Raw genomic sequence first — 19,368 nt, forward strand, 5'->3', positions numbered from 1 at the left:
AAACTGGCTGCTTTTTTTTTTTTTTTTCCCCAAAGTTGTGTTTAAGACTCTCGGTCACAGGCCAAAGTCTGCTCCAGTGGAAGGCTTTGACTTAACCAGTAGCGGGGTTGTCTCTGTGCAGAAGAAAGCACTCTGCTGAATGAGCCTGCTCTAATCTAATCTCACTGCAAATCTCCCAGCAAATAAAGAAATGCATTCCTGGGCACCTGAAACAAAAGGTGCCCCAGCTCCTTGGAGAAGTGCAGCTTCTTCCCCCTTTATACACCTTTCGTCACACAAAAGCTGGAGCAAAACGAGCGTAACTGGCCTTGCACTATCCCTGGATTCCTATTATTTAGGGCCGCAAATAAAACTAAGGAAATTCTATCTTCCTACATGTAAAGACGGTTTCAAGAGGCCGAGACAAACAGCAGTCAGGGGGACCTTCACGCAAACGCTTCACTCCGAATTTCTGGGGCCGGGATGTCTTTTGTCGCTTCCCTCCGCGTGGCCGCGAACGGCGAGGAGAGGTCTGGGCTATCTGAGCCTCCCGAGGGGAACTGGGCGGAGATGGAACGAAAGCCCGGCGGGGCACGGCCGATGAGCTGCTGCGGGGAGCGGGGTCGGTGCGGGACCGGCGCGGGGCCCCGAGCGTTAGGGGGGGCTGCTCTGCCCCGCACAACCCGCACGGGTGGACTTTCACTCCTCAGCCCGGCAGCAGAGCGGATTCTCACTCCTCAGCCCGGCAGCGCCCACCCCGCGCCGTTTCACAGTGCCCCGAGCCGCGGGCGCGCTGCCCGTGCGGAAGCGGAAGGGCCGGGCTGAGCTGAGCTGAGCCGAGCTGAGCTGAGCCGAGCTGGGCCGGGTTGTGGCAGCGCTGCGGGCGGGCGGTGAGTGAAGGGGGTGAGTTAAGGGGGCGAGTGCGGGAGCGCTGCGGGGCCGCCTTATCGTCCCCCCCGCATAAAGGGCGGGTGGGCGCGCTTGGCGCCTCCGGGGGGAGCCGAAATACGGAGGGTCTACCCCTCGCCTGTGCTTCATTCAGCTGTTCGGTAGCGGTGATTTAAGAATTGCCAATGTGCTCATATTTGCATATTTATACATATTAATATTATGCATATCTTTGCGTGTACTGCTGCCAGAAGACCCCTCGCTTCTGGTTAAAAGTGAGTTGTATCCCTGGGTTGATGTGCAGGTGTGCTTCGTGCTGTTCTGGTTATTGATGCATCCTCCCAGCCTTTGAATTGCTGTGAGATTTAATTCTTTTATGTGAATGTAGCAATAGGTCGGCACTGTTAAGCTAAAAAACCGCATCTGTCTTGTCCAGAATTAGTTTGCTTTTGTGTTTGTTTTTGTCTCTGCCCTCCTAAGAAGAGGCATCCAGCTTTTCAATGAACCTCATAATGATGGCTAGCAGATAGTGGTTCTCCTAACTCTCCTGTTTTAGAGAAGAGTCTGAGTCGAAAGTGTTAATTAATGTATTTCCTTCCAGTATTTCCATTCTTCCAGAGGTTTTAGTTCTGATCTCTCGGTGGTGTTAATATACAACAACATTACATGAAGCGGAGTGGATCTTAGAAAATGTGCTGATGCTAGTTATTGATTAAACGTGTACCTTGTCTTCTGAGCTGAACTCTTACCTTTAAGATGATTGCATAACATGGTTGTGTAAAGCATACAGTTGGTGTCTTATTTGTGTTATAGGCCAAAGGGAATCAAAAAGCCCGAAGTTTTCAGTTGTGTTACGTGATGTAAGAAGGTGCCTTTATTTAGGCAGCTAATTTCTTGTCATTCTGCCTTCTCTGACCCCCTACCCCAAAAAACAGATGTACACCTGCAATTTGGTTCACCAGTGACTGCCTTCAGCATCAGTATCTGGACTTACCTCAGTGCAAATGCAGAGCCATTAGTTTGTTGTCATTGTTGTCTCGAATCAGGAGGTGTTGTCCCATTACAATCCTGGTAAGAAGGGCACTGGGAGTCTGAAGTGTCACCTCAAATGCTGGTTTTGATATCTAACCCTATAAAGAAAGAGGAAAGTGTTGATAATCTTTCAGGTGCTGGGAGCCCCAGGTTGTGCAGACCTCCTCACCCTGTCCCACAGGAGAGGTTACCCTGTTTTGGTCACTCAAACTACTAGGGATTCTTTTACAAGAAAACAACTCTATTCATCACTTCTGCTGTCAAACACAAAGGGTGCTTGCACGAGAACTTCCTGCTCTTTCAGATAACAGCCAGGAGGCATAATCTCATGCACAAAGTTCGAGCTGCCTGCAGACTCCCCTGTTGCAGGTGGCTGCAAAGCTTATCCTGGGTCGTGCACCCCACAGCACAGGCCTGGAGGCCACACAGTGCATGAAGTGCAGCACAGGGCAGGCCTGGACCTACTCTGGTTTAACTGTTCCGTGGATCACCAGCTCCTTGGTGATTCAGGGCAGGATCACTCAAGCTCCGCTGTTATGTCCATCTGAAAAACAAGTGTGCAGTTTGGTGTCTGCTGTAAATCTACAAAAAGGCAGGTTGATAAGCTAAGAAAAAAAAGGAAAGTATAAACTCTGTGTGAACACATCCACGGGCTGGTACCTAATTATCTAAGGAAAATGATAACACAGAGAAGGGAGATCTTTTTTGAGAAGGTGTGCTGTGTGAGTGCTATGCTTTGAAAATGTCCATTCCTCTTATATAGACAGATATTCAACCAACACTGCATGTTTCCACTCGTGATTCTGTTTGTTGGTTTTTTTTTTAAACACATAACTGGGAAGTAACTTCCTCAGCTTCTGCTGAAATCAGCCAGCCAGCTTTGGAGCTCATCCTGAATGCATGAGTCTCTTTTTAACTGTTTGAGCAGAAACATAAATTGTGAGGATGTTGGGACACACTGTAAGCTCTTCCTTTTTGATTAAGAACAGGTTTGCCGTTGGGAGCAGAAAAGGTAAATTATTGCAACTTACTGAATTGCTCCAAAACCACTTGTTCTTTTTATTCTCTAGGCAAAAATGTCTGCAGCGTGCGACTTCGTTACACTCCACAATGGGCAGAAGATGCCTCTCGTGGGACTGGGAACTTGGAAAAGTGACCGTGGCCAAGTAAGCAGAGAAAAATACAATACTGTGCTCACAACACTCTTTGTGGTTTGTGCACCTTTCTGTGGAGATCCCAGATCTGAGACCTGGATCCTTTGCTTGAGTTGTTGTAGCTTTGATTCCACTGAAGCCAGTGGAATGTATGTGTATTTGCACAGCTCAGCCATTAAGGCAACAGTAGAAGATCCCTTCAAACTTGTTAACCCTGACCCCAGGCAGTGGTGCTTTGGGACACGAATCCAGAAAGAGACCAGTGAGTAGAGTGGGACACGGACAATGCTGTAGCAATAATATGGTGCTGGACTCTTCCACTGGTAAGTCCTCAGGCTGCCAGCTTGACCAGACACCCCTCTGGCTTAGGCTGGTGACTCAGCAGAAAGCATTATTTTGGGAGGCAAGAACTGTAGTTGTTCTTGCAATAAGTCCTGTTCCGGCAGTCAGCCAGCGGTGAGCAGGAAAACAAAGAACTTGCTTGGCTCAGCCTGCTTTTGGACTAGGAAGACTCATGTATCATTAGACATTCACTGCTTCTGAATGCACTGCACTGGCAAACACCACACTTGGAAACAATTCCCCGTGTTACTACAAACAGTCTGTGGGAATGTTTGCCTGCTGTGGACTGTGGCTGCTATTGTAACGCTTCTCCCCCTCGTCCGTCTTTTCTTTTCTCTTTCATTTAGTTAAAAGATAAATTCTTAGGGAAAGAAATTGTACATGCTCCCTGTGAAAGGCCGTGCTTGGTGGAATTCTTAGATGGTATTCAAAGAATCATAGAATCACAAAATGGTTTGGGTTGATAGAGACCTTAAAGATCTCGGCTTGTCCCCTCACCTCCCTAATGGAAGGTGTCCCCGTGGGCAGGGACACCTTCCACTAGACCAGGTTTCTCCAAGTCCCATCCAGCCTGGCCTTGGAACACTTCCAGCTTCTCTGGATCATGCATTTGCACTGTTGCATGTCTGTGCAGTAAATGTTGTGTGTCTCGCTGCCGCTCCTGCGTGAGCTTCGTGGCTGAGAGGGAAAGTTAAAACCCTTCTCAAGACGTGCTATTCTCTCGTGCCAACTACAGGAAAAGGTGGGAAACCAGCTCTGAAAATTAAGTCTGTTGAGAGCCATTTATTGTGGGGTTTCCTGTCCAAACAACTGTCAGGACAGTGGATCTGTTGGGAATGGAAGCTGTGCTAACGTGGCAACTGAGTTGGGTTGAGAGCTCAGTCAACCTCTTAAACGAGGACAAGGGTGAATGTTCAGCTCTGCCACTTAAAACATCAACTGACAGCTTAATTGAGTTTATTAATATGCACAAACTTAATGGATGAATTTCTGTGCACTCAAAGCAGTTTAAATGTGCTTTGTCCAAAACAAATCTCAGAGTCTAAATGAACAAAATATGAATACATAGTTTATTTTGTGCATGAACTGTTCTGGGGAGAGTGCAGCCTTATGAAGGAACCAGAACAGATCCTGTTTGTGCATAATTTAAACCTAATTCAGGATTTTGCCATGACAAGCAGTGCTGCCACCAGCTGGACCCCACACGGGATCTAGCCATCTTCTCTGGGGTTCCTCAGAAGTCACTGGGAGGCACTGATTTGCAATATCTGCTGTCTTCAAAGACTTACTGGCAGAATGTAGTGCAGGCAAAATCTAGGAAGTGCAGTGAAAGTGGCCAGAGTTGCAGAAGTTGCTGCTGTTCCTATGGAATAAATAGATTTCTGCTTATCACTGTTGCAAATTCAGAGGCATAGCAGCAATTTGGCTGATCATCCAAATGATTTACCCTTAAAAGGACATGATATAGTTCAGGCATAACAATAGCTATTATGAATTAAAGACTGAGGGCCAAAACCCAGTGGAGCAGAAGAATTATCACTGATTATATTTAATCTAGCTGTTTCCCAAGTAGAGGCTACGTGTCAAAAGCTCCTTTGTGCAAGGACTGCATTAGAAGCAAGCATGGAAATGGATGGCTTTTAAATTATTTCAGGCAAATACCTTGCAGGCTGTAGTTATTTTCCTTGGCAAGCTTGAGTAATTTCTTTATTATTGCTGTTCCTGATTGTAAGCAAGCCCTGACCTGTAGCCAGATCTTAGCAGTCCAGTCCAGTGACCCAAAGGTGTCATTGCAGCCCTAGTTTCCTAGATATTAAGAATGGGGGGCAAATTATTGAATCTAAATCCATGCTGGAAGACTATAGGGTTTTATAGGATTTAGACCCTATAAAATAATAAGGTGTTCTGTGTTTTGCATAATCAAAAGCTAGAAGAGAAATTTGTTTTACATGTTTCCATAGGAACATGATAGAGGCCTGCTGAGTGGAAGGGAGCACAGTACAACAGTTCTGTGAACTGACAGTGAATGAGTTCAAAGAGAAACTCATTCAGACAAGAGCATCAAGAACATCAGTAGCGTGGCCTTTTTGATACTGCAGCTGGATTAGCTGTAATCCTTTAATGCTTTGTTCTCTTCTCTCAAGCGAGCCGTGCTTTCAAGCTGCAGGATCGCTCCCCACCTGATGAGCAGTCCAACCTGCAGTGGCAGAGGGCTGGCTCTGTGGGGGAGACAGACACGGGGCTTGGGGAAGTTGTATTTCCATGTGAAGCTTCAGGAAAACTGAAGAGGAAACAACATGCCTCAGAAAACCAGTTAGACTGGGTGTCTCGTGACAGGATTGCAGCTGCGGAGGAGACTGTTTCGTTCTCGAAGTCCCTTAGGCAATGTGGAGAATCCTGGTCACAGGCACAAAAAAATTCACTGCTGCTGGGATGGGTTAAGGGAGGGGCTTAAATTCAATGTTTGAAGGATAAGAGGCAACCTCCTTTTGTTTTGGTCAACACCAACTCTTAAGTCAGCTTCATTTATGTGGTGGTGTGAGTTCCTTTTCAGCAAATTTTAGTGCAATATAGGAACTGCAATATAGGAACACTTTTATGTTCTGGTCATACTGCATCTGAATATCATGTGGGCTGCAATACTGTGTCTGTTTTGGAGTAAACCATTTGAAGAAAGGCATGAATAAGCAGGATAAACTAAAGAATACGTGGAAAGATTGAAGGATCCTTTGGCTACTGTTGCTTCACACCACCAAATACCCAGAGGCATATGAATATCCACCTGCTTCTGTCGTGGTTTTTTTATTTCCTCTGTTCCCCTCCACAAAATGTGTGTATCTGTCTGCACATAATCTCAAAAACACAAAACTTCCTTTAAAAAAAGTACTTTTCTTAAACTTACATCTATTGTTATTTTTCTTCCCCTCCAAAAATGCCTTTTTTCCCCCCCACATTTTCTCTTGGTTGCTTGCCTTTTATGTGCAACAGGAACTTTCAGGTCACATTGGAATGTCTTAGTAGGCTGAGAGTAGTTTACACAAATACAGTTTTTTTTTTCCCTCGATCCAAACCTTATTTAAATGACCAGTCCCAGTTCTTCAGTGCTAGAAATTTATCAAAACATGCTGATAAAGAAGTGCAGCCTCCTGTTGGAATGCTTTGCAGAGACGTGTTTGGAGTGCCTTATCTCTGGTCTTCTGCGAGCGGTGCCTACTTGCATTTTAAGGCAAATTTTGCGCCTGTTTGGATTTTAAAAAACTATTAATCTCATATAGGAAATAAAGGAGTAGTGCAGACATAGAAAACTGATATTTCCCATCCCTCTCCACAACTCTCACCTCTTTGGGGGGTAGATATTGAGTCTTAAAAGCCTTTATTGCGTCTCAGGTGATTTCAGAGTTACTCTGCCCTTGACTTTGTAGTGACCTTCTGAGGAATGCCTTTGTCAGGGGAAAGGAGCACTGGCACTGCCATCCTGCTGGAGAAGGGAAGGGTTCACTTCTCTGCTGTAATAGAAGTGCTTTGTCATTCTGGCTAAGGGAAACTGAGCTACATTCCAGTTCTCCTCTCAAAATGCCAAAGAATGCAGTCAGAATATCCTGTGTCTGCCTTTACTGCAGTTCTTTGAAAAGAAAGCCAAATGCAATCCAGCAGTAGGAGAGAGATGTTTTTCACATTTGATTCCCCCTTGCCTTTCTGTGGCATCCCAAAGCAGGACTGTACATGCCTTTACTCGGTATTACTAATTTTGTCAGCTTTAAAATTGAAAATGCTGGTACTTTGGTTGAGTTGAAAGAAATCAATGTCTCTCTAGCCTTTGTGGACACATTTTTTAATCTCTTGACAAGAGAGATGTGATCTCTGTAAACACATTAGGGTCCTAGTGGCTCAAGCATTGTGCACAGAGTAATTTATGGTCTCCTGTAGTTTTGAGAGATGAGTTGGTGAGGAGCAGTGAACAGAAATCCCAGTGCAGGTAGGATGTACTCTGTCTGTAGTACTTCAGGTGGACAGATGTCAAAGAGAACATGTGCTTGCTGAACTTAAATGAAACAGATTTTACTAAATCTGAGCCTAACAGGAGATGATGACTACGCTGGCATCTGTAGTAATTCTTGGTTCTTGCACAATCAGTTATTTGAAAAATCCTTATTCAGAAGCTCCTTATGACTCCTCACAGAGATGCCATTCTGTGGTTCCCAGACTTGCTCCATATCCGAGGCCCACATGTGAAGATGTTTTGTGCCTCTGCTTCATTAGAGCTTCCAAAAGCAGATACAAATTCGAAATACAGCACCTTGGTTCCCAACTGCTCCGGCTTTTGTGTAACAACACGCCGCAAAGGGCGCGTTGCTGTTGGCAACACCTTCAGTGTGAACAAAATGCAAAGCTGGGAGCACCATCAGGAGTGTCCCAGCAGTATAATAACTTGCATTGTTGTGCAGTCAGTAAGAATGAGACACAAAAGAAAAAGGTGCCATAAAATAGCATTGTCTTAGTAATTAAGTGTGAGTGGTTGAACCAGACCCAATCTCTGGCGATTCTGGAGTTATAAACCAGGCTCTGCCTTTACTGGGTGAGAGGAGATATAATTCAGCTTTAACTGACATTGATTCATCAGTCAGGTCGGAAAGTTCATCTTCTGGAGTAATGATTTATTTGAAAACTGCTTCTTAAAGCTCATTTTATATCTAAGAAAAGTGTGCCAGCCATAGTGAAAAGCAGGGATTTGTTCTGTCCTGGTGCATTCTTGTACGAATGGTCCTGTGTGCACAGCCCTTTTCTTATTACTCTTGGAGTGTCTGCCAGAATTACCTCTCCCCCCCGAGGGCTGTGGCGTGGAGGGCCCTGCACCCCACGGTTTGAGTCTCATGACTTGGGCAGGTTTGAGTCTCATGACTTCTGCAGCTCTGTGGGGTTTCTTTGGGAGCGTTGCTCCCTAAGTCTGTAACATCTTTTAGCTTTTCCCCTGGTGCTGTGTCCCTTTGCAGTGACTGCACTGCACAGTGTGTGTCTGATTGCAGGTGAAGGACGCGGTGAAGTGCGCCCTGAGCGTGGGCTATCGCCACATCGACTGCGCCGCCGCCTACAGCAACGAGGCGGAGATCGGGGAGGCCTTCCAGGAATGCGTCGGGCCCAACAAGGTAAAAGCACCGGAATTGCCGTGCTGGCTTCGTGCTGTACCAACACTTACAGCCAGGACCTGAAAGCAGACTGGTGAAGATGACATTTGTGGCTGTTCCTCCTGGTCTGCCCCAGCTGATTGTTTCTCTCCTCTTAAAAACCCTGCTGGCTGTCCTGGGGAGAAGAGATCGTCAGGAATATTTGGAGGGAAGCTTTAGAAAATGCCTTTTTTAATTTGCATGCCTGCCCCTTTCCCCCTCACAAAGTATCCCAGTTTGGATGTTCAAAGACCGTGGGTTCCCAGAACCAGCAGTTGTAACGTAAAATACTTGCCACGATTTATGTGGAAAGTTACTCTGATTTTCCAGTCTGGCATGCAATGGTAGGTGGCCTCAGCAGATTTGGTGACTGTAGGTTTTGTGGTTACAGGAAAAAAAAAAAGGAGTGAGTAAATGCATGGTGATTTTTTTTTTTTTGGAAATCGTGTGAAGTTTTAACAACTGTGACTCCAGGGCCTGCACCTGAGAGTCCAAGGCCAAAGTATAACGTAATGTAACAGGCGTTCCTAGGGATGGTGGAATCTTAAATTTATCCCCTTGCTCTTGTTGGCCCAAGGGGCCAGAAGGATTACCTGCACAGCCTCAGAGCCCATGGAAAGAAAGTTTTCATGTTCCCTGTTTTCCTGCTGCTCTTGCCTTGGCTTTAGGGCAATCTCTTTGTTATGTGATTTGCTTGAGAGAGGCTGTTTTCAGCCTGCCCCAGGGATTCCTTCCTGCCAGATGTGGTAACTCACAAAGGGAAGCATAGGGCTTTTGTTCAGTTCGTATTAGCCAGCCAACTTAAGTCTACAATTTAAATTAAAATTATATTTAAAAAGAATTTTTAAAAATCTTTGTTCTTGAGCACGACATCCTTGTGTGAAACACAGAAATAATTGAACGGCTGGAGGAGAGAAACTAAAGAATTAATCATTTCAGCTTCTTCAAAATACTGACTTGGGTGAAATTTTGAATATTTGTTTTATCTATGGGTCTTACCCTTCCAAGACAGGGTACAGGGCTCTCAGTTTCTTAGCGTGTTCCTTCCACAGCCTGGAAACTCAAATGCAAAGGTTTGAGGAAAGTTCTGTTTATTTTCCCATGCAGTTTCCACAAGAAACATTTTTGGTTTATGGCATGTGATGAGTAAAGTCAGTTGGCTGGTTGTGCCTTGAATATGTGAACTGTTAAATAGAAATTTCATAATTTACATATGAATAAAGTGAATAATCCACATCACCTTTTGACCACATCACACTTAGTAGTGGCTTTAACCCTTGAATTGGAACGTTGGGAAAAGTGTGTGTGTGTATGTGGAGAGGATGGTTTTGTTTTTCAGAACTTTTAATACAGGGCTGAAGTATTTGATATACTTAAGGACTTGCCAGTGTGTGTGTTTCTGTGGCTCTTCTCCATCCAGTATATTTTTGAAAGGTTTAATTAGTAGGTTCCATATGTTAACCTTTATTTTTTTTTAAACAAAAACTTCAGTTGTTCTCTCTGTTTTAAAACTAGCTGGGGAATTGCTGCAATTCTCCTTCTGAACTTGTTCCAGTGAATTATGCTCTCCTTCCTTTCTTGCAGCTCATTAAAAGGGAGGACCTGTTTGTAACATCAAAGCTCTGGAATACCAAGCACCACCCAGAAGATGTAGAGCCAGCACTGAGGAAAACACTTGGAGATATGAAGCTGGATTACCTGGACCTGTACCTCATGCACTGGCCTCATGCCTTTGAGTAAGTACCAAGTGGAAAGGGCACAGAAAGCAGAAAGCCCAGTATTTTCATGTTATATCCTGAGGACCTTCTTTTTTGAGCTGTGAATTTCTTCCTGTGTGTACCGTCTGTAAGATGTTTTTTTGGTGTGTGGTCCTGTGGACTGTCAGGTAGACACCCTTTTCTACACTTGCTCATATTTCATTCATTCATTCACAGAAACAATTGTTCAAATTTCATTCTTTGAATTCCAGTTGGGTGGGAATTTGTTTGCTGTTAGATTTGTAGCCTGTCTGTAAACATACAGTAGAGGAGACAAAACTTGGGGTTTTGTGTAGTATTGTAAATAGAAGAAGGATAATTGCTCTCATTTTTTAGCAATGGTGAGGCTGGAAAACGAGTATTAAATCTTCATTTAAATTCTTAAGGCAACTACATACATTTTCAGTCATGAGAACAATTAGGTAATGAAATTAGGATGACTGCACTGGTGACAGTTTGGCATGGGTGCCAAGATTAGGTAACTGGCAAAAGTTTTATGGGACAAATTTCTATACTGAAGCTTGCCATCTTATACTACCTGTGAGGTAAAGTCTTTTAGTGTCAAACATATTAGAAGTTTAAACTAGTCTGGTGTCCTCATTTAGGCGTTGGGGAAGTGTGGTAACCTTGAGGAAATACTGAAACTGCCCTATGCCCTAGTTGTACTGATCTGTAAAATGAAAATTAAGTGTTTTGGAGAGAAGAAAACACTTTTCACTAGGAGTTATTAAATGTACTGAAGTGGCCAAGCCCATGCAGTATCGTGGTGTTTGTATGAGGAGGAAGTGAAATGACTTTTATGACACTAATTTCAGTAATTCTATGATTTGAGGCAATCAGAGATGACAAAGTTTTCCAGATAAGTGCTAAATGCACTTACCCTACGACCCCATGAGAAGCAGAATTCCATACTCTATTTCCTTATAGATGTGGGAACAGTTGTCCCCCCACCCAACTACAGTCAGAAAAAAAAAAAAAGGGCAAGGGGAATAAATCTCCTGACCAGATGTTTGCATGGAGTCTTCACTCAACAGCGAAGGGCCTGTCAGTTTAAGAGGACTCAGTTCTGCAAATTTGAGATTTTTTTTTTCTCCTTCTAGTCGGCGGAACTGAATTTTACAAAGTGAAACACTGACAGTAAATTGAAAGATGCTCAGAGTATAAATGTATTCCTCAGCATAACAGAATGAGGAAGTGCTTTTGGTCTGGAGGAAGAGCTGTTAAAAATTCCCCATGTTGTGAAACAGGTTTGCTTTTCATTTGTCTGGAAAAAAAAAGACCCATTAAATATTGCTTTGGTAATGACACATAACACAAATAATGATGTGTGTTTAGATATCACTGATATTGAAATTTGCTTGATGTTATGCAACTTCTGACACAACTGGCACTCTAATAAATCACTTTCATTTTTCTTCTCGTTGGAAACACTTCACTCTCCAGTTTTCCATTATTTCTGCCTAACTGTTTTAATGCTTGCTTATCTATAATGCCTATTGTCCTGGGAAGCTGGACAAAGGACTTCCAGGTGAAAATCACAGCTCCTCAAGGTCTTGAAAATTACTCCCTCTTAAAACAGCACCCTTGACATATGAGGCTGCTTTTTCTGAGCTGGAAACTCCTAAAGCTTTCAGAGTTACTTTTGGTTCTAGATTTACCAATGACATGAAGAGCCATCTTCCCTTGTCCCCAGCTGCTGCCATTCCTCACACTGTTCCCTGCTCGGTTGGAGCAATGTAAGGGTGTGAGTTCTGAGCTAGCCAAGTCCTGTGGTGGTTTTGAAGCTCTTCCACTGGGATTGCTTACACCCTTCCAAGCATGGGCTGCTCAGGGACCAGTCCCAGCCCTTTGGCTGTGGTGGTGTCACCTGGCACAACCAGGTTCTTTGTGCCTGTTTGTTTCTTTTGGCCTCTTTTTTTTTTATTATTATTATTTTTAATTTTATTTTTTAAATGCCTTGGTATGACTTACTGGAAGGAAACACACCCAGCCAATGTGTACATGGTAAGACTTCTATGAGAATACAGTTTCTCTAAGGTACTTCTTAAACCAAGATCCCTCTGGTAGCAGCTCCAAACAGACTATGCGTTTCTGCTCCTTAAATCAGCTGTTTTATCAGGATCCAAGTGTGCAATGAGCTGCTGCTGTGTGTTCAGTGGCTTATCAGCTCTGGGTAGTCACTGCCGTACAGGTCAGTACTTCAAAGTGCTGTATAACAACTTTAGAAGACTCTCTGTGTAAATAACTGCTTAGAGCTTCAGTCACATAATGGAACTGAACAGATAAATTCACTCAGATTGTGCTCTGCCCTCCAGACCGTGTATGAGTCTTTAAGAATACTCTGAGGAAGGTTTCTTTTAGTGAAGGACTCACATAATGTAAAGAAGGTGGTACATGTACTTACACTTCCCCTTTGATGCTGCAGGCGGGGGGACAATCTCTTCCCAAAGAACCCTGATAACACCATGCGTTATGATTACACTGATTACAAGGACACCTGGAAGGCCATGGAGAAACTGGTGGAGAAAGGTCTTGTGAAAGCCATCGGGCTGTCCAACTTCAACAGTCGACAGATCGATGATGTGCTAAGTGTGGCCACTGTCAAACCAGCTGTGCTCCAGGTGAGATGAAGGAAGAAGACAAACACCTTTCCTGTTTGTCCATAAGAGTGAACTTAACTTAAATCTTATAAGGTTTTACAAAACCTGGAATGAGCTCCTGTGATATATTTGGTTCTGCTGTGCTCGGCTCCCCATTTGTTTAGTTTTGTGTTGGTGTCTGTTCTGTGGGTCCTTTCAACAGGTGGAATGCCATCCTTACCTAGCTCAGAACGAGCTGATTGCTCACTGCCAGAAACGAGGACTGGTTGTCACTGCCTACAGTCCCCTTGGTTCTCCAGACCGGATGTGGAAACACCCCGATGAGCCTGTGCTCCTAGAAGAACCTGGCATCAAAAAAATTGCAGAAAAATACAGCAAATCACCTGCCCAGATCATCCTCAGGTCAGAACAGCTGTGAGAGAGGGGGTGTCTGGGAGGGACCCAGCCTTATATCTGTTGGCAACACTACCACAGTCTTGGGCAGTAGCAAGTTTCCCTGCCAACTGAACATGTTCAAGATTTTGTGCTCAAGGCACTTATGGATTTGTGTTTTCATCTATTTTCTCAGTGTTTGTCGTGTTAGAACTTGTGTAAAATGCCTGAGAACATTTGTCTGACTGTCCCTTGCGTTCTTAGCTTAAAACACTTGAAACTTGCTCGCATGCACATCTTCCCCTCATTAATTAATCCAGTGACTGCTGTCTTACTTGTGCTTGGGCACACCAGGTCCTAATACCATGCAGTGCCCTGTCACTCCTCCTCTGGGGATTTTGATTTCACACACAAACAGATCATTACTCAACTGAAATAAATACTTACAGTTCTTGGGCTGCACACAGAGACAAAATCTCTCTCCTCTCCTCCTCTTAACAGATGGCAAGTGCAGCGTAAAGTGGTTGCCATTCCCAAGAGCGTCACTCCTGCTCGCATTCAGCAGAATCTCCAGGTAAGCTGAAATGGAGGAAAGGAGTTTTCATCAGTTCCCTTTCATGAGAGTAAAACACTGCCCTAAGACTTGCAGAGCAACAAGCTGAGACACTTGGCTCGTGCTCGTTCATCAACACACTTACAAGGGAGGGTAGAGATTTTTCTTTTGAAAACAAACGATGTGTTTTAAGTAGCTCAGTGTGTGCAGATGTGCACATGCACAGTCTTGTTATCAGAAGGTAAAGAATGTATTTTTTACAAGTCTGCATGAAAAAATCTTTACTTAAATTCTTTTGAGAGGCAAACTTATTGAACAAGGGAGTCTTCTAATGATGTTCAGTGGTTCTTATTTATGAGTAATAGTTTCTCTGTCCTGCAAGTGAGGGCTGGTGACGATTTCTGCAGCAAACTGCCATCCTAGTGATGCTGAAGGAATAAGTGTGGCTCAGTTCTGCTCTGAAGTGGAGGCAGTTCACTTTAAAAATTATTTGAAAACTCTGACTTTAAATAATCTTGAGGGATGTCTCTGAATCACTGCTTGGGATCTTTTTTCAGCCCTTAATCATTAAGATTGGCTGGTTACATGGCTTGTTTCTAAGTTAGGAGCGGTTTCTGTAGCTGTTACTCCCATTAAACCAAATTCTGCCATGTAGTGTGCTGCTGGAAATCTCAAGAAATTCCTGTAAATTCTGTTACTTGAGGTTTAGACCTACATGGGAACAGAATATTGATTGAATAGGCAGCACTTTACTTGGAGGAACAGTCCTTTTATCTTTGTGGAAGAGCCCTATGCAGTAACAGTGTAGGCTTAGAGCTGGCAGGTGTGTGAACACCTCAGACTTTAGGCCTTTATTTGGTGTTTGTTACACAATGAGTTTAATTGCAAATTCATATTTATAAGCAGAAGACAAACTGATGGCAACTTATGGTTATTTATTGAAGCCTCTTGCTTTTTTGTTCTCAGGTGTTTGATTTCAGCCTCACAGACCAGGAGATGAGCCACATTGCAAGCCTGAATAAAAACTGGCGTTACATCGTGCCGATGATTACGGTAAATTTTTCACGTTTCTCACAGTTTTTATTGTGTGCCTGTGGCCAAAACTTGAGATTTTACAGATTTCTTTCTTTAGCCCCCCCATCAGAACTACTTACTCATAAGAACACCGCATCTTAGGTTGTCTAAAGGGAGGAATTTTTCAAAGTCGGGGGGCAGAAAAGGTAGCTCTTTGAACACTTTTCTCTGGTTTGGACACTGGTGGCCCTCTCCTGAGCTCCCATTACATGGATCTTTAAGTCAGAGTCCCATCTCATCAAACTCCTGCTGATTTGTTGTTACAATTTCCAACTGTTTGTCATGCTCTGAGCCTCAAGGCCACCCTTTTAACTGCGTGTGTGCATAAATATAACCCCCCACATCCCTGCAGCCAGGACTCTCTCTGTGTTTATGGGTCAGGAGTCTGTACCCCAAAGGGCAAGCTCAGCTGCTGCCCTGTGTGGATGTGGCAGTGAGGAGCACACCTGCTGCTGACAGGGTGTTTCCTTTCCAAGTGTTTTCATACTCAGGCTGCAAACAAAGTTGTTTTGTTAACGAAACTGCAAAATGCGTTAGAACATAGCCCGGCTTGGGTGAGCTGTTGTTGCCTGGGAGACCTGAGCGGATCACAGGGATTCACAAAGGAGAGATGAAATGCAGTTCAAAGTGGCAGCCCATCCCGCTGGAGAGAGGGTGGATGTGGTGCAGCTGGGCTTCAAAGGTACTGCCACAGTGTCAGATAACAAGACAGGAAGAAGCGAGATGAGGGGAATTAAATCACGGCTCTGCAGCTGTAAGATCTCTACCGGAACCTTTTGTCTCCTGCCCATCCCTTCTGGGCTTATTGGAAAGATTTTTTTGTCAACTGTGAATTAAAATTCCTGTCTAACCTTTCATGCCTATCTCCCCTATGAATCTGATTTAACAGATTCAGTTCTGGATTTCAAAGTGTGATATGGCAGTGACATCAGAGCTCCTGCTGTATCTGACAGTTCTTCCTTGCTTTACTTCACTGATCTATAACCACAAGTTGTTACAGTTGTGCCTCTCTTTTCCTGGTTGTGTTAAAGCCTGAGGAGAGGCTGTTACATCGAATGTAGGCAACTTAAGTTGCTTTATACTTCTAACTGTTCATTATCTAGTTAGAGGTTGGAAATGACCTTTCACCTGCCTGAAATCCAAACTTTTGGAAACACGTAATTGGCCAAGGAATGTTGAAGTGAAACTTAAATGACTGTCAAGCCAGGAGAGGAGTGATGGTCGTGTACACATCATGACCTATTTTTGATAGTAAACTACCATTCACCTGCAGCGTGTTCACTGCTGATTTTATCCCCCCTCCTTCTCTCAGATTCCTGGAGCAGACTGGAGTCAGTGATGTGAAACATTGCTGCTGGCAGCTGCTGTCTCGGCATGCTGTGGAGAAATATGCAGGGGGGAGAAACTGGGAGGGGGGGGAAAGGAGGAATCTGAATTCTAGGAACACGAGAAAGCTGTTGGCTCTGAAGAGAACGTGAGGAAACCTGACGCTACTGTGACACTTCTGTCCACGGTTTTGAGGGCTGCCTTCCCTTGACAGCTTCATTTCAGCTTTATTTTGTTTTAATCAGAGCATTAGTCAGATGTTAAACTGTAACACCCTCGTTCTGAGCTCTGCAGTGCCCCCAGGCGACTCGTTTCATTTAAACAGTTCAACAGCAGGAGTTCCGGTTGCTGCTCTGAAATGCAGGTTTTATACTGAAAGCTAATGGAGGCATTTCCTACTGGATACTTGGTTTGAAAATCCCTGTGATTCCCTCTGGCCCCAGAACGTCCCTAACATCACATTTATATGTATAAAAACCACATTTATAGGTATAAAAAACAGTGATTTCTCTGACATTTGAGAGCTGGACAAGTGGTCTTCTGTGGAAATGTTGTTAAGCAAAGAGTGCAAGGAAGGGAGTGCAGTGACACTATCAATGCCTCAGGATGTGGCCCTGAGCAAGCCATCCAGTGTGTTTCCATCTTATCCATCTCTCAAAACTGGCAGCCCAGCAACTCTGTGGTGGAAACAGGGGTTCCAATTCCAGGGAAGTGTTTTGGAAGTGTGCATGTTACAACACTTACTCAGGAACAGCTACAAGGCCAAAGGCTTTTAACTATTCCTAATCTAGTTCTTCAGGTCTCTGCAGCTTGAGAGGCTCTTGCTCTAGGCTACAGAAATCTGTCTTTTCTGTTAAGAAATGCTAAGAGGACTTGGGAGTAGAGGGAACAGCCCTTGTTTAGGCTGAAAAGTGCAGTCCCAGATGTTTGGCATACAAAGGTTTGGAAATCTAAACCTCCATGGAGAACTTGAAACTGAGAGTAAGAATGGGTTTTCGTCTTGCTGACTTCGAGTTTGTCTTGTTTACTTCACAGGTGGATGGAAAGCTTGTCGCCAGAGATGCTGGACACCCCCATTACCCCTTCAATGACCCCTATTAACTACGGGAAAATAAGGTGTTAAATTAACGTGCTCCTCTTAGTGCCCTTCCACAGAACAATTGTTGCCACAATTTGTCAAAAACGCTGTCCAAATTTACAACTTCCTCTCTGAGTAGGTTTACCTACAATGAACAACTTCTAATCGACCTCCTTTCTGGAGATACTGTAGCTTCCATGTCCGAGTTTGTGGATTTATTACAAGGACTGCAAGCTTGCTGCTGGAAGCATCAAATCTTTTGGAGATTAGGTAGAGTGGTGAAGTCTAAATCAAGTTCCGAACATGTCATTATCAAGCTGGGGCAATACTTTGGGTTTACTGCCTGTGAAACGGTTTTGAAAACTTTATAGTTATCACCATGAGAGGGAAAAATCAAAAAAAAAAAAAAAAAGAGTGAAGACGTGAAAGTATTTTAAGACTAAAAAACTGCTCAGCCAGCACCTTTGATGTGTTTAGTAATATTTTTTACACAGGGAACAAAGAGAAATGTGCTGCAGTTGCACTGTGTCCATACCCTTTCATTAAAACCCAAGTCACCAGCCATGCCCAGCACTTCTATCCACTTTACTGTACTTGTGGAACTTACAATTTTCTATTTTCTCTTTCTTTTAATTTGCCTGTAGATTTGAAGAGAATAAAAGCAGGCCCTGGAGCAGGCCTTCAGGGCCATGCTCTCTTGCTTGTCACAGTGCTGAGTTTCAGCTCTGACAATAGCTCTGATCCTCCTATCGCAAAAGCCACAAGAACTTTTCAGGAAGTCCTGTAGAAAAACATCCTGCCTTTCCCGTGAAGTTGGCCAGTGTTCCTTTAGCAGGGGTGTCCAGTCTGAGTTCTGGAAGGTCACAAGATCAGTTCCTGACTGATACAGTAAGAGCAAAGACCTGTCAGAGAGCTCCTTCCATTTTGATGTAGCATTTTTGGGTGCTGCCTGGGTTGATGCTCGGAAGATCATCAACCTCTCCTGCTCTACCCCTGACCTGCTGGTAACAGAGCAAGTCACTCGCCTTTCTGTGCCTCTGTTTTCTCACTTCCACGTCTCTGTGTTCCCCCCTGGCAGGGATTAATTTACTGAGTGCTGATACAGAGGGCTGGAACTCCAGCTCTAACCAGAGTTTTATTTTGTTTCAGTCTCTTAATGAATCCCCATCTGAGACAAAGGGCATGAGGTGTCAGTACCTACCCCTGCTCTGATGGTGGTACCTTCTGTGGCTTTAGCAACATTAACCTTTTATATTGGTGTTCTCCGGCTGTAAAGTAGGATTAATTTTTCCCATAGCAGTAGCAAACAGTTAGAAGAATAATCTTCTGTATTTCAATAGTTCAAAACTTAAAGAATTCGATACTTCAGTTTTGATAACCTCATTTACAGTAGGCCTGTAGCAAAGCTACATATTCATCCCGACTCTAATGCCTCCTCAAGTATTTCCTGCCCTGGGCCTCCCAGTGTGCAGCTGAACTGGAACAAACCTGTTTATCACTCTTTGTATGTAAAATTTAAGGAACTCCTGTTTCTTGGTAAAATGTTTTCTAATTTCTGTTGAATTTACCTCAGTGGAAAAAGCCAATGCAGCTCAGTTAGATATCTTCACAAGACTGGACATTTACTCCTAAGGAAAATGAAATTCCTGTTGCCTTTTTTTTTTTTTATTATTATTACTGTTCTAATCAAACACGGGTGAGTTTGAATGTGGTTCTTGCTGCAGCCATAAGGGAAGCAGTCGTGCTTTGAAGGCACTCTGTGCACTGCTCACAGCAGTCATCCTGCCAAGGACGGGGGCTTTTCTTGCTTGTGTTCCCCTTGCATGTTTGCTTGTCTTCAATAAATTCTGTACTCATTGTACGACTTTGGGACTTTTTCCGCCCCCCCCCCCTCATGTCAGGGCCCCAATTAACTTTGTGCGGTTATTTCTCCAACCAGAGGTACGTGGGCTGGGAAGAATTCCCAAGAAAAGCAGGCTGATTCTTTACCTCTGTGGAGCCCACACTTCCCGGCTGTGTTGCGTGCAGTGACATAGCGGGGTTGGAGGCGG

The 19,368-nt window shown here is 44.1% G+C and overlaps 1 protein-coding gene across 5 annotated transcripts; it reads left to right on the top strand.

The window, feature by feature from the left end:
• The first annotated feature begins 760 nt into the window (after positions 1-760).
• AKR1A1 (aldo-keto reductase family 1 member A1) lies at positions 761-19,186 on the top strand. Of its 5 annotated transcripts, none has more exons than XM_027893257.1 (10): positions 793-814; positions 851-869; positions 2,970-3,065; positions 8,420-8,539; positions 10,142-10,293; positions 12,740-12,935; positions 13,117-13,316; positions 13,788-13,860; positions 14,806-14,892; positions 17,275-19,186. In XM_027893257.1, the coding sequence occupies exons 3-10, from the start codon at positions 2,976-2,978 to the stop codon at positions 17,338-17,340; spliced, it is 984 nt and encodes a 327-aa protein (XP_027749058.1). In that variant the 5' UTR covers positions 793-814; positions 851-869; positions 2,970-2,975; the 3' UTR covers positions 17,341-19,186. The 5 variants fall into 5 exon arrangements, with proteins under 5 accessions (XP_027749040.1, XP_027749058.1, XP_027749050.1 ...); XM_027893249.1 differs by having other exon boundaries at positions 798-819; XM_027893239.1 differs by having other exon boundaries at positions 761-869.
• The last annotated feature ends 182 nt before the right edge of the window (positions 19,187-19,368 follow it).

Source organism: Empidonax traillii, unplaced genomic scaffold, assembly GCF_003031625.1.
Source record: "Empidonax traillii isolate 1590-97213 ecotype Southwest subspecies unplaced genomic scaffold, ASM303162v1 scaffold15:size5535645, whole genome shotgun sequence".
Classification (NCBI taxonomy): domain Eukaryota; kingdom Metazoa; phylum Chordata; class Aves; order Passeriformes; family Tyrannidae; genus Empidonax; species Empidonax traillii.

What these genes read in the sequence shown, in the direction of transcription:
- AKR1A1 (XM_027893239.1), top strand. Translation starts at nt 2,976, where the DNA reads ATGTCTGCAGCGTGCGACTTCGTTACACTCCACAATGGGCAGAAGATG. An exon ending in CCTGCCCAGATCATCCTCAG is followed by an intron (nt 13,317 to 13,787) that starts GTCAGAACAGCT and finishes TCCTCTTAACAG; the next exon opens with ATGGCAAGTGCAGCGTAAAG. An exon ending in GCATTCAGCAGAATCTCCAG is followed by an intron (nt 13,861 to 14,805) that starts GTAAGCTGAAAT and finishes TTTTGTTCTCAG; the next exon opens with GTGTTTGATTTCAGCCTCAC.